The 15,441-nt window shown below is 42.7% G+C and overlaps 1 protein-coding gene across 3 annotated transcripts in view; it reads right to left on the reverse strand.

The window, feature by feature from the left end:
- Positions 1-15,441, reverse strand: part of ZNF654 (zinc finger protein 654) — a 53,967-nt gene that overhangs the window by 18,930 nt on the left and 19,596 nt on the right. For all 3 annotated transcript variants that reach the window (XM_068270667.1, XM_068270669.1, XM_068270668.1), the window contains 4 exons: positions 14,907-14,988; positions 11,204-11,339; positions 7,839-8,041; positions 2,189-2,328 (listed from right to left, as the gene is read on the reverse strand). In XM_068270667.1, the coding sequence (XP_068126768.1) occupies positions 2,189-2,328; positions 7,839-8,041; positions 11,204-11,339; positions 14,907-14,988 (561 nt within the window). The remainder of the gene's footprint in view (positions 1-2,188; positions 2,329-7,838; positions 8,042-11,203; positions 11,340-14,906; positions 14,989-15,441) is intronic.

Consider the following 15,441-nt stretch of genomic DNA (forward strand, 5'->3'; position numbering starts at 1 on the left):
ACTTTTTAAATATTCATGTCAAAGGAGTATATCAATATGATTTAATAAATTATGGGCTTCTAAACAGTGATGGACGCAAAACGGAAAAAATGCACCTTTATTTCCAAATAAAATATTGTCGCCATACATTGTGATAGGGACATAATTTTAACGGTGAAATACCCGGGGCATATGGGCAAATACAATACGTGAGTTTTAATTATGGAGGCATGTATTATTTTAAAACTATAATGGCTGAAAACTGAGAAATAATGAATTTTTTCCATTTTTTTCTTATTCTTCCTGTTAAAATGCATTTACAGTAAAGTGGCTCTTAGCAAAATATACCACCCACAGAAAGCCTAATTGGTGGCGGAAAAAACAAGATATAGATCAATTAATTGCGATGAGTAGTGATAAAGTTATTGGCAAATGAATTAGGGGTGAAAGTTGCTCGGATGTAAAAAAATTTCAACCCTTCGAGCTTAAAGAGACTCTGTAACATGAAAAACATCCCCTGGGGGGTACTCACCTCGGGTGGGGGAAGCCTCGGGATCCTAATGAGGCTTCCCACGCCGTCCTCTGTCCCACGGGGGTCTCGCCGCAGCCCTCCGAACAGCCGGCGACTGTGCCGACTGTCAGTTCAATATTTACCTTTGCTGGCTCCAGCGGGGGCGCTGTGGCGACTTTCGGCACGGAAATAGACGGAAATACCCGATCTCCGTCGGGTCCGCTCTACTGCGCAGGCGCCGGAAACTTGCGCCTGCGCAGTAGAGCAGACCCGACGGCGATCGGGTATTTCCGCCCACTTCGGCGACGACAGGCATCAGAGCGCCTGCGCAGGGGCCAGGAAGGTAAATATTGCGTCACCGCTGTACGGAGGGCTACAGCGAGACCCCCGAGGGACGCAGGACGGCGTGGGAAGCCTCATTAGGATCCTGAGGCTTCCCCCACCCGAGGTGAGTACCCCCCAGGGGCCATTTTGTCGTTACAGTTCCTCTTTAAGTGGTTAAAGACCACCAACAGAAAACTGTAATCGCTCCTGCAAAGTTTTTTTGTTTATCTTTTTAAAAATAAATTTGTCTTTTTTTTACCCCTCCCGCCGCCAGCCAATGGCAGCGATCGGCTGTCATAGGCATCAGCCTATGAGAGCCGATCGCTCCTGAGACTCTCCAGGGGACAGCCGAGTGACACAGCTGTCCCCAGTACAGCGTTGCAGTAGATCACAGCACTGTACAATGTAAATAGATGGCAGTTTCGCCGTCTAACAGTCTGCTAGCGGTGATCGCCGCTGGTAGCCTGATGACAGAGCGGGGATGCGCGTGCACAGCAGATGCGCGCGCAAAACCCCACCCCAGGACTTGACATCAATTGGCATTACGCGGCTCTGGGGCTGCCACCTTGTGACCCCCAATTGTCGTGTGGCCCTGCAGCGAGGCCTTAAAGCTGCAGTAATCAATTTGATGAAAAATTGCCTGGTCTTTAGGGGGGTTTAACACTGCGGTCCTCAAGTGGTTAAAGAGGAACTGTCACGAAAATCTTTAAAACACAAAGAAGAAGAAGTACATTTCTCCCAGAGTAAAATAAGCCATAAATTACTTCTCTCCTATATTGCTGTCACTTGCAGTAGGTAGTAGAAATCTGACATTACCGACAGGTTTTGGACTAGCCCATCTTCTCATAGGGGGCTTCTCGGGGCTTTCTTTATTTTTAAAAGCACTTAGTGAATGGCAGTTGCTCCACCCAACTGCCAAAATAGTGTGCAGTGAGCAGGAAGGCTGGCCAGCATATTTATATTAATCATTTTCAGGGAGTGTCTTTACAAAGAATAAAGGCCATGCTGAGAATCCTGCATGAAGAGCTGGACTAGCCCAAAACATGTTAGATTTCTACTACCTACTGTAAGTGACAGCAACATAGGAGAAAAGTAATTTATGGCTCATTTTACTCTGGGAGAAATGTACTTCTCATTTGTGTGTGTTTTAAATTTTAAGATTTTTGTGACAGTTCCTCTTTTTTTTTTTTTTTTTTTTTTTTTTTTTTTAGGCCTTGGGTTCTTTTTAAAGATAAAAAAATTATGGCAGCCTCAATATGCCTCTTATCAATCCGTGGATGAATTAACACACTACATATGTTAGCATACAAACTCAAGATAGTACTGTAAAAGTGGTGCAGGAAAAAAAAAAAAAAAAACTAAAACAAAACCTACCAAACACTATACATTTTTCCAGTTTGCAGCTGTGTAACCAGAAAAGCCTCAGTCAGCTGCATGGCTAAGGCTGTTTTTCCTTCTTTTTCAATGCTGCAGATGATTTTCACACCGTCGCTGGGGTCTATTCTCAGCACGTGCTAAAATGTGAAAACAAACAGCACATTATAAAGCATGGTAATAAGTCAAACATCTTCCACTTTCACAATTCACACCCGCTCATATCCTCCACAGTGCTGTGCGGCTGCACAGGGGCCACATCCAGCGGCAGGTACAATCCTCTGGTGCTGATAACCACAATTAGGCCCGGGTCACATTAGCATTCGCTATCTGGATTTTCCGGATCTGATCCGGACCGCATACTGTACAAACGGAACGTACGTTCCGCATAGCAATGTAAAGTCTATGCGGACGTTCACACGCTTCCGTTCCGTACGTACCGGAGCCGGATCGGATCCGGACTCTCTTTCAACATGCGCTATTTTTTGGGTCCGGATCTCCGGCCCACACACCCGGACCGGAGCCGGACCTGAGCCTGACAGCACCATCCGGAACACAGAAACCAATGGGGAACTGAAGGCACAGAACACACTGCCTACAAAAACCTGACGTTCTACCCCACTTCCTATGCGTATGCAAGCGGCCATTTCGGATGGGGACACATGGGCCAAGCTTGTCTGGAGTGGAGCAGCAGTGACCGACGTGCTGGAGCTGTTTGGCAGAATGTCGGAGGTGGAGGTGAGGCCTACAGCGGAGGAACCTGATTCTACAAGTGCACCAGGTGCACCTTCTGCTGACCCCAACATTTTTTTTCTTAAATTTCGCTATTTTCTGCCCACGGATCCGGATGGCAGCCTGATGCATGCCTGATGCAAACGGACCGGATCCGGATTGGAACCGTACGGTTCTGGTCAGGATCAGGTCCGTTTACTTGCCAAAACGCAAGTGTGAATGGGGCCTTACAGTGATGATTTAGGGCTGCTGTAGTTCACAAGCCTCCTCCCACCGGCTTGCATTAATATCTGCATCTCTTGGATAGCAATATTTGCACAGTAGTTTAGCTGGCAATGCTGCTGGTTTATAATTAGGAAAAACCTGTCCTAAGCGACGTGCCAGAGTTTACCATGGCGACTTGTCTATTCAGCAGAGGAGGAAGCTAAGCAAAGAGAGACCAGACAGAGAGCATCATCTCTAGCCAGCAATGATTACATTTTGCTGATTAGCAGAGTACCCCAGTACAAACATGTCCTACTACCTGCATTGAAAGTAAAGGTTTTTATACACAGCAAATGCTTTTAAATGTTTTATGTACCTTACAGTAAGTCCTTAAAGAGAATCTGTACTCTAAAATTCTTACAATAAAAAACATAACATTCTATTCATTATGTTCTCCTGGGCCCCTCTGTGCTGTTTCCGCCACTCCCCGCTGCGATCCTGGCTTGTAATTGCCAGTTTTAGTCAGTGTTTACAAACAGAAAACAAAGCAGCAAAACAGCACATTCCTGCCTGAGCCAACAAAGCTGACAAAGGAAAGATTAGATTATATAACAGAGATATTACAGTGACTGTGTAACTAGAAAAGGCTGCAGTAAGACAGACCACATTAGAACAGGTTTAGGAACTTATAGGATAGAAGAGATACGGCTGAAAATTTTGTTACAGAGTCTCTTTAAAAGTCTACTGTCATGACAATCATAAAATGTAATAATAAATATATATATATATATATATATATATATATATATATATATATATATATATATATATATATATATATATATATATATATATATATATATATATATATATATATATATATATATATATATGTACACACACACATATACTGTACATACACACACTAATAAGAAGTATGTTTCTTCCTGAGTAAAATGAGCCATAAATTCCTTTTCTCTTATGTTGCTGTCACTTAAAATAGTAGAAATAAGACAGGTTTTGGACTAGTCCATTTCTCCATAGGGGATTCTCAGCATGGCCTTTATTTTTTTATAAAGACACTCAGGGCTGTGGAGTCGGTCCAAAAATCCACCGACTCCGACTCCTCAGTTTAGGATTCCACCGACTCAGACTCCTCTAATTTGCTCAGTGGATTCCCTGCAGCTCTGTGGGGAGTGCATATGTAGAGTATAGTACTACTGTGTAACAAAGTAAACCTGAGACAGATGAAATTAAAGTTTTATACATACCTGGGGCTTCCTCCAGCCACCTTCAGGATAATCAGTCCATCGTTGTCCTCCTCCACCACCTGGATCTTCTGCTATGAGTCCAGGTACTTGAGCCAGTCAGGCGTAGTGCGCATGCACACACTCCGCCGCCAGGAGCATACTACACCTGTGCAGCACTATTGCGCAGGTGCAGAATGTTCCTGGCTGTGGGAGCGGCATGCGGCCGGACAGCGCTGACTGGCTGAATTACCAGGACTCATAGCAGAAGATCCGGGTGGTGGAGGAGGACAGTGAGGGACTGATTAGCCTGAAGGGGGCTGGAGGAAGCCCCAGGTATGTATAAAACTTTACTTTTCATCCGTCTCAGTTACCCTTTAATTTGTAGTCACCAAACCAAATTTTAATAACATATCAAATGATTTGATTTCATCAGCAAAGGGAGTGCATACATTTGCATAAATCAGCATCAATGCAGAATTATTTCCATCTTGTTGACCATCTCTATTAGTGACACAGCTACACATCAGGCTTTATTCTTACAGCATAGATGTTATTTAGTATATATAAGAGATTCCTGTGTACACATCATATATACAGCCACAATCAGATGTGTATATCTGACCTTAAAAATACGGGGATTGCTTTATTGAAGCAGCACAAGTAACTAATTTTGATTGGTTTATTTCATTTTTGTGGACTAAGCACAGCTATTACTGTATATATACTGTATATATACATTATTTTTAATGACTATTATCTGAGAAATAGAACATTTTATCATATTTTCTATTTTAATTACAGTTACAAATTCATTAGGAGTCGGAGTCGGTGCATTTTTTCCCGACTCCGACTCCAGGCACCCAAAATTGCCCGACTCCGACTCCACGACTCCGACTCCACGACTCCGACTCCACGACTCCGACTCCACAGCCCTGAAGACACTCCCTGAAAGAGATTTATACAAAGATGCTGGCCAGCTTCCCTGCTCACAGCACACTTTTTTGGCAGTTAGAAAGAGCAACTGCCATTCACTAAGTGCTTTTCAAATTAAAGAAATTCCTGAGAATCCCCATCAGGAGATGGGCTAGTCTAACACTTGTTGGTAATATCAGATTTCTACTACTTACTGTAAGTGACAGCAACATAGGAGAAACGTAAAGTAATGTATGGCTCATTTTACACCGAGAGAAACATACTTATTTGGATATGTTTACATGTATTTTTAATTTTAAGATTTTCACGACAGTGGTCCTTTAACTTTTAGGGAATTTTATAAATGACCCACTAAAAGAACTGCAGAGGAGTGCACATAAACAGCCACACATGCCCTCCTCCTCTCTCTTCCCGGGGACCATGCCTAGCTATTTACTGTAGTACTGTAGTAAAAAGCTTGGCGTCTTTCTCCGGGGAGAGAGGAGGCGGGGCCAGGTGCCGGAAGTCGAGTGATGCAGGGACTTCGGGACGGCATCGCGGGACAAGGCTTCTCGGGTAAATATAACTTTCTTTTACTTGCAGGCTTTTTAGCAATTTTAGCAATTACTGCGGATTTTAGCAATTACTCTGGAGATTCTCTTTAACCACTTCATCCTATCACTTCATCCTATCAGGACGCGTATACTCATCCAGAATGCGCGGGTTCCTCCTCCGGTGTCTGGCGTCACTATGAGCACCTGTACCACCTGAATCAGCCCATGTAGTGACGTTACTACAGGTGCTGGTGTCGCCTGGAACAGGAGCTCGCTGCGATGCCGGACACTGAAAGAGGATAGGAGTCACATCAAGACAAGACAAATAACATTTATATCGCGCTTTTCTCCTGGCGGACTCAAAGTGCCAGAGCTGCAGCCACTAGGGCACACTCTATAGGCAGTAGCAGTGTTAGGGAGACTTGCCTAAGGTCTCATACTGAACTGGCAGAGCCGAGATTCGAACCCTGGTCTCCTGTGGCAGAGGCAGAGCCCTTAACCATTATACCATCCAGCCACTGCATAGACAGGTGAGCCTTTAAAGTGACACTGAAGCAAAAAAAAAATAAAATAAAAAATGATATAATAAATTGTATGTGTAGTACGGATAATTAATAGAACATTAGTAGCAAAGGAAATGGTCTCATATTTTTAGTCATATAGTTTTTTTTTTTTTATAAGATTGCATCATTCTCTAATATTTGCAGTTTACACACTACTCCGTATCCTAAATGATTTCACAGAGCAGGCCAATGACCTTTTGAACTTTCCTCTGCAGAAAAAACTAAATACAGTGACTAACAGTTGAGATAAGCTTCAAAAGACAGAGCTCTCTGCGACAAACTTGTGGAGCTCAGAGAAGCTCTTTTGCATAGATAACAACTGAAGTTTCTTAACTCTTCCTGGACTGGAAACACTCTTCCTGGACTGGAAACAATATTAGACTCATATCTCTGCTACTCATGTTCTATGTCTTAGCTGTACTACACATACACATCATCATCTCATAAGTATATTTTCACTTCATATTCCCTTTAACACCAAGCTCTGGCACCGGGACACTTACACTTGGGGGACACCACCTGGGGTCCATGAGTTGTTGCAATATCGGGCACAGTTACCAGCACACACCTGATCTAGATCTCACGACCGAGATTTTCCACCATTCCCAATCGATCCACCTGACTGATTTTGACTAGACATCAAACGAAAGATTGATCGGGCATCCATGCTGCAGCGCCGATTCTCTTCAGATTCAATAAAACAATTGAAATATACTGTACTACAAAATATTCTAGTGAATGGGTAGGCAACTAGTATGTGAGCTATAGCAACTGCAGACAACTATCTTCCCGCATGCAAACGTCATTACCTTGTCCTGAATTATTGCAAAACAAGCAGCTCTAATCTGCCAGCCTTTCAGCCACCCTAGTGGTGTCCTAAAGGGAAGGGCTGCAGCCTTCGTTCACCTTATAGCAGAAAATGTTTCATCAATACAGGCCAGTTTCCTTACTGAAAACCTCAGTAAATAAAACCACCGACTATAGCATCATAACATCACTATGGAAATCTCTGAGGAGCGTTATACAGCAGGTACATAGATCTTGCTGTCTACTACCAGTGACAATGAGTGTCTGCAATACTAGCTATATCCACTAGAGGGGAGCAACAATCAGATTTTAAATCTAGCACTATAGGGCCCAGTATGGTCTGTGCCTAGGCCGTACGCTCCTGGTGACATCAGCAGGTGCGAGGACACCGTCACGCAGGCGCAGTGGTTTTCAGACTTTAAAGTCGGAAATTCCAGAAGTGAACCGGAGGCGGGGCCGGAGCATTGGTGAGTGGCTGCGCGGGCACAGGATGTCTGCAGGGGACCATTAGAAGCCCCGGGTAAGTTCAACTTATATTCCCCTGACCCCCCCTATAGTATTCCTTTAAGTCAGGCCATAGACCTTTTATGTGTTCAACCAAAATAAAAGATCAATGTAAACAACATACCTCAGGAAGCAACTTGTCTGTTAGCTTAGTCATATACAAGCACGTGAAGTAGGCCTGATGGTAATAGAGGTTTTTGCTGACTTCAGGATGGCTCAGGCAGGTGGTGATCAGAGCAACAGCCTCGGAAATGCGCTCCAGTGCAATGAGGTACCTCACTCTGAATTCAAAGAACAGCTCATTCTCAGACATCAGGTATCTGTCCACTGCAAAGAAGCACAAGACAGTTCCTTCAATACAACTTCGGATCATAAAAGGTTTTAATAGTCAGTAAATAATATGCTGAATGCCAAAGATTGGGCTCAGTTTTTGGATATGCTTTTAAAAGATTATTATTTCCTTTAATGATATGAAAAAAAAAAGTCACAATTTCTAAAAAAAATTTTTAGACCTGCTGCACAAATTCATAGACCCATATATGCTCCTAAAGCTGGCCATAGTCTTGTAGATCCCCCCCCCCCCCCCATTTGTAAATTGCTTTTCTCCTATAGGACTCCAAGGGCATAGAAATGTCTCAGATCAGTACAGGGTTACTGCCTGGACTGTGCTATAGAGAAAATAGTCAGGTGTTCGTAAATGCCATGCTAAACGGGTGACTTTTAAGTTTGGACTTAAACGCTTCCAGGCAGGGCTGTGGAGTCGGTACAAAAATCTTCCGACTCCAACTCCTCAGTTTATGAAACCACGACTCCGACTCCAACTCCGGTTACCCAAAATGACTCCGACTCCTTAGTCTAATACTTAACAGGGCTGTAGATTTTGTACAAAAATCATCCGACTCAGTTTATGAAACCACGACTGACTCCAACTCCGGGTGCCCAAAATTGCCCCGACTCCAACGCCCTGCTTCCAGGGATGGAGCTGTCCTGATTGGGTGTGGAAGGAAGTTCCAAAGTGTAGGGGCAGCATGACAAAAGGCTGTCTCCAAAGGTTTTGAGGTGGACTCTGAGGGCAAAACCATCAATTCCTCTCTGATCAGAATAGATTCAAAAAGGAATGCAATGCTACCCACAAGCCCCTGCAGAGTGTTGGCAAGGAGCACACTTACCTGCCCACGACGCACTCCCTCCTGTGTGCTGTCTCCATCATATATGGCCACCTGTTCACTGTGACCAGTCGGCATGTACATAGTCATGTAATGTACATTCTGCCAAGTCATAGGGAACAGGCACCCTGGCGGGGATGGAGAGAGGACACGGGAGGGAGTGCGCCAACAGACAGGTGAGTGTACTCAGTTGCTAACACTCTGCAAGGACACCAGGGAGCAGCATTTTATATAAGGGGAGCCCAGGAGGGGTCCTTTGGTTGCCATTCTGCCGCACTGCCTTTCAAGCAAGATCTTTCCATGCAGAGCAATCATGTCAGTTTTGTCCAGAAATTGCACGTAATTACGATTGGGTGTCCACGTTGGGGCATCAATCACCGCCAAATTCAACCACAGTGATAGAGTCAGCCAAGGAAAATAGATAAGTGCATGGATACCTTAAGTAAACCTACCTGAGTGCTGCAATTTTTTTTTTACATACAATATAGAATTCACCTGCTGGCTCCTCCAGGTAGTGGGCAGTGGCCACAGCAGCGGGGAGGAGTCGTCGGACCCCCTCCCTCACCTAGGTACCCCGTTCCCGCTCCCCCTCCACCTATTTGCAATTACCTTCCTTGCGTTCTACTGCTCGCCCCGTGACTTCCTGCAATGCCGCCCTCTATACGTCAGTGGGCAGCATTGCAGGAAGTCACGTGGCGAATGGAGGAAGGAAGTATGGAAATTGCTTCCCTCCTCGCTACTTAGCTGGAGGGGGAGCGGGGTCGGGAGGATCCAGGTGAGGGAGGGGGGGGCGATCCCCCTCCCCACCGACAACCCCGTCCTGGCTGCCACTCCCTCCAGCATGGTGGCACCCACGGCTGGGCATACGTTTCCATGGACTGTAAACTTATGCTGCAAAAAAGCATTTTTAGGAAAACATGGGGGGGGGGGGGGGGGGGTTAGACAAACGGATCCAATCCTGAACAGACAAGAGTGGACCTAGTCTTACAGTAGGCAATAGAGATCTGACAGGACCAACAGGTCCATGTCTATAGGGGATTCTCAGCATGGCATTTATTGTTTATAAAAACACTACTTGAAAAATATTTTATACAAAGATGCTGGCCGGCCTCTGTGCTCACGGCACACTTTTTTTTGGCAGACGGAGCAACGGCCATTCACCAAGTGCTTCTGAAGATAAAGAAAACCCTGAAAATTCCCCAAGAGGAGATGTGCTAGTCCACAACCTTGTTTCTGTCAGATTTCTGATACCGACTAAGTGACAGCAGCATAGGAGTAAAGTAATTTATGGCTCATTTTACTCTGGGAGAACATACTTCTTATCTGTATATGTTTACATACATTCAGGGCTGTGGAGTTGAGGAGTCGAGATTTTGGGTACCTGGAGTCAGAGTAGGTGGTTTCATAAACTTAGGAGTCGGATGACTGTTGAACCATTTCCATAGCCTTTGTAAAACTTACACTAAAAGGTGCCCATACATGGTACACATTTTTTCAAATAGATCATTTCATTTGATTATTCCATTAGACTAAATATAGAGATTTTTCCAACATGTCTGATCTGATTTTTATAGAAAAAACAAAATGGCATAATCGTTTGTTTTTCTTGATCGAAAAATTATTTTCAACTTTCATTCAATTCGATCAATTTGGTAGAAAAAACAGGAAAATCAGACGTTGTTATTGTACTGTATATGGGTACCATAAGGAGGCGGAGCAATTTTGGGTACCTGGAGTATGAGTTGGAGGTTTCATAAACTGAGGAGTCGGATGATTTTTTTTATACCAAATTCACAGCCCTGGTAAGTTTTAGACTGAAGGTGGCCACCAACGGTCCAATATCTGGCAAAAAATCGTTCAAGCGATCAGAAAGTCTGATCGGATTGGTTGTAAATAATCTCAGTTCATGGGCACAATCGATTATAAAAATAGTCGTCCGACTGGATTTTCGCCAAATCAAAATCTGGATTTTCTTGTTGGTTGTGACAGATAGGAAGCAAAGATTGGTTCGTTAATGGTGTAGTGAATGATTTTCCTTCCAATCAGAATTTTCTGATTGCTCAAACAATTTTCCGCTATAAAATGGATTGTTAGAGGTCACCGTAAGGAGTCGGGGAGTGGGAGCCATTTTGGGTACCTGGAGTCGGAGGTTTCATAAAATGAGGAGTCGGATGATTTTTGTACCGACTCTACAGCCCTGCATATATTTTAAATGATTCTCGCAACAGTGGTCCTTTAATTAGAACAATAATAATATTATGCATGTTCTTTATCATGATGATTCCGTCTGCAAAGCATTCAGTCTCCAAAAGTAATTTCTCACCGATGTCTTCAGGTTCAGTTTTTCCTTTGAGAATAGCTTGTAATACGGGATCCTCCCAGGGGCCTCCATCCTTTATGACACACACGGCCAGTCGCAGGTCTGTGTTATCATAGTGCAATAGAAGGTCATGGCATTCCTGAAAAAAAGAGTTCATTGGTGGTAAGTGTATGTTTATTATTTATTTTTTTTATTTTAAAGCGGTATTGTCACCATAAAAATCACATTTCAACAGCAACTGGTCTGAGTGTATCTGCTGCACGCTTGTTCAGGGTCTATGGCTAAAAGTATTAGAGGCAGAGGATCAGCAGGACAGCCAGGTAACTGGTATTGCGTATAAAGTAATAAATATGGCAGCCTCCATATCCCTCTCGCTTCAGTTCTCCTTCAAGTAGCCACGTGCCTCAAAATGAAACCAGTGTTAGTTACCTGGTAACATCCTTTTTAGTAACCTCCAGGACAGGTCCACCATGAGACGACATAGGCTCCTCCCAGGAACAGGAAACGTCCCACTTGAGCACTCTATAAATTTTAAACCGACCCCTCTAACCTCAGTCAACCACAAGAACGGTTAACCAAAAAGAGGGTCATTATACCATGTACCTATATACATAACTACATACATACATAAATACATTTCCATACACATATATCTATACATATATATATATCCCGTTATCTGGGTGGAGGTTACTAAAAAGGATGTTACCAGGTAACTAACACTGGTTTTTCCTGTAACCTCCAGGACAGGTCCACCATGAGAAGATGAGCAAGAAGATCTTACCAATTCTAGGGTGGGCTGACTGCCTGTAGAACTTTCTCCCCAAAGGATTGTTGTCTTGCAGTCATCAGATTCACCCTGTAATGTCTTGAGAAGGTGCCCATACTTGACCACGTAGCGGCTCTACAAATTTCTTCTGGCGTAGCACCCGCTCTGTAGGCCCATGATGTGGCAGCTGCCCTAGTTGAATGAGCCCTAACTGTACCTAGCAGTGTAGATCCTGCTAACCTATAGGCCTCTTCTATACATATCTTTATCCACTTGGCTATAGTTCTTTTAGACATCTTTCTACCCTTTGTAGCTCCTGTGGTATTGATAAATAGAGCTCTTGATTCTCTGAAATCTGCTACTCTATCCAAATAAGCTATAAGGGACCTTCTGACGTCCAAGGATGGTTCTTCATTGAATGATGGTAGTACAATTTCCTGTGACCTATGACATTTTGTAGCTACCTTAGGAAGGAATTCCTCACATGTTTTTAATATCACCTTGTCCTTAAACATTAGACAAAAGGGTTCGTCACAGCATAAGGCTTCCAGCTCGCTCACTCTTCTGGCTGAAGTAATTGCTACTAAAAAAAATTACTTTCATTGTTAATTGTCTTATCGGAATTTCCGTTATTGGTTCAAATTGGTCTCCCTTTAAAACTCTTAATACTAAGGATAGATCCCAAGAAGGAACCTTCCTATTGATTATAAGTACTCTTTCCTGGAACAGGAAACGTCAACTGAGGTTAGAGGGGTCGGTTTAAAATTTATAGAGTGCTCAAGTGGGACGTTTCCTGTTCCTGGGAGGAGCCTATGTCGTCTCATGGTGGACCTGTCCTGGAGGTTACTGGAAAAATAGTCACATGCCTCCAGATAAAAAAAAAAAAAAAAATCAAGTAGTCACATGTCTCCAAATAAATCAAGTATAAACATGGCATCCAATAAAAATATGAAGTTGTCACAATAATCCCAGATGTCACACACCTCCGGATAAAATAATATAATAAAGTAAGATGCCAGGTATCTCACAATAAACAAATTAAAACAGCCAGGAACATTAAGATAAAACATTTAAGACAAGTCCATCCTGCATACAAAAATTAAGTAGTTATATTTCCCAGATAAAAGAATTAAGTAGCCACGTATATAATATATATATATATATATATATATATATATATATATATATATATATATATATATATATATATATATATATATATATATATATATATATATATATATATATATATATATATATATATATATATATATATATATATACACATACTCACCAGATTGGGGACACTTTGGCGCAGTTGGTGAGCTTAAGCGCGTTAAAGCGTAACCAAGAGCCCCTGTCACTGTTTTCCTGTTGTGTGCTGCAGCCCCTCTGTACTTATATATTTCTTATGGAGTCTGGGGACCTCCAGCGCTGCGTGCATGCTTTGCATAGAATTGCATAAAAAAATTTGGTTTGTGCTGCTCACCCCTTGGTAATTTATTTATAATTTTCCCCTGTGAGCCTGCATGACCACGCCCACCTCTAGCACAGTTAAGTATATAAATAAGTGCTTTGCACATGTTAAGAGAGTTCGTTTGGTAGCTAGGTGAAGGGTGAGGTGTTTTTAATTTCCTTTTTTCCCCATCTAGTTGACATTTTAGAGTTTTTGGTTTAGTTCCCACTAGACTGCTTATAAAAACTGGCATTTTGCATGGTAGAGTAGGACTCACCAGATTGGGGACACTTTGGCGCAGTTGGTGAGCTTAAGCGCGTTAAAGCGTAACCAAGAGCCCCTGTCACTGTTTTCCTGTTGTGTGCTGCAGCCCCTCTGTACTTATATATTTCTTATGGAGTCTGGGGACCTCCAGCGCTGCGTGCATGCTTTGCATAGAATTGCATAAAAAAATTTGGTTTGTGCTGCTCACCCCTTGGTAATATATATATATATATATATATATATATATATATATATATATATATATATATATATATATATATATATATATATATATATATATATATATATATATATATATATATGTTTTAGGTAGTGATAGCTGTCTCCCGATTAGTAAGTAGTCCTATGAGTCCCCCATTTAGCAGTGTTAGGTAGCATGCCCCAAGTTCTTAATAGGAGCAGGCTGAGTGGAGTGTGGGTGCTGGCTGGGAGTTGGTTGCCAGCCAGTTGCAAGTTACAGTCCTCAGATCAGTGGCGACCGAACCACACCACAGCTATCTCCTGGTTCCCCCATCCCCACCTCTCAGTATATCACACTACCCGCCCAATGCCCTCCAAATGACATCCCTTTCACATGTGAAGTGCACCGGGCAGGTAGTGTGGGCACGCTCTGTTTCTCCTGTTGCTGCTGATCTGAGGTCTGACAATGACAGAGAGGCAGCATTGGGGGCGGTGGCAGTGCAGAACATGGGCAAGCATGGCGCCAATTGTGCAGTGGCGCCCATGGCATGAGCCATGCCTGCACCTTAGTTACGCCACTGCTTATCAGCCCCCCAGTGTGACTAGCACTGCACCTGGTATCTTGCCTTGGCATCATGTCATTGGGGGAGTGGCTAAATACAAAAAGGAAAAGATGCCTTATTAAAATACACCCATAATTATATATGCCATAATTATAAATACCAATAGGGGAGCAATGGCAGTAAATGTTAAAAGTACTTCCACTTTAATGAGTAGAATGATAAAAAAATTCATCAGATTGTCTGGTGCAGAGAGGCGAGTTCTTCTGCAGACTGGACTACTAGGTCCCTTGGTAGAGACCGTATCTCCTATACCTTGGCATTGGTCATGTGACTGGAGGAAGAATACACCGCATATATAGACAAACTTTTTTTTATTTATTTCTTGTTAGCTCACACCCTACCATGCTTCCGTTCTAAATCATGTCTGAGTTTCAGAATAAGGTAAACAATTACCTGGACTGAACCAAGAATGTCCTTCAAAGGAGTTTCATAAAACTCATCTTTTCCAAAAAACAGCAGCAATTCAAAGAGACTCCTGAAACATAACAGACACACATTGTAAATAAGATTGACAAATACAGGAAAACAGGTCTTAACATTAAAGTGACACTGAAGCGGAAAAAAACGAATGATATAACGAATTGTATGTGTAGTACAGATAAGGAATACAACATTTGTAGCAAAGAATTAGTCTCATTTTTATTTTCATTTTTTTTATAGCATTGCATCATATTGTCATGTTTGCAGTTTGCTCTGTGTTATAGTTTAAAATACCGAGTGTGGTCTGCAGAGCTAATGACCCTTTGAACTTCTATTCTCACTTAACCTTATCTGAAGCTGTCTGTCACTGTTTCTTTGATGTATAGTGCTCCAGAAATCAATTTGGCCCTGGAGCTCAGAGAAGCTCTTTTGCACAGATAACAACTGACGTTTCTTAAAGAGAAACCGTGACCAAGAATTGAACCTTATCCCAATCAGTAGCTGATAC

This window comes from Hyperolius riggenbachi, chromosome 2 (assembly GCF_040937935.1).
Source record: "Hyperolius riggenbachi isolate aHypRig1 chromosome 2, aHypRig1.pri, whole genome shotgun sequence".
NCBI classification, from domain to species: Eukaryota; Metazoa; Chordata; class Amphibia; order Anura; family Hyperoliidae; genus Hyperolius; species Hyperolius riggenbachi.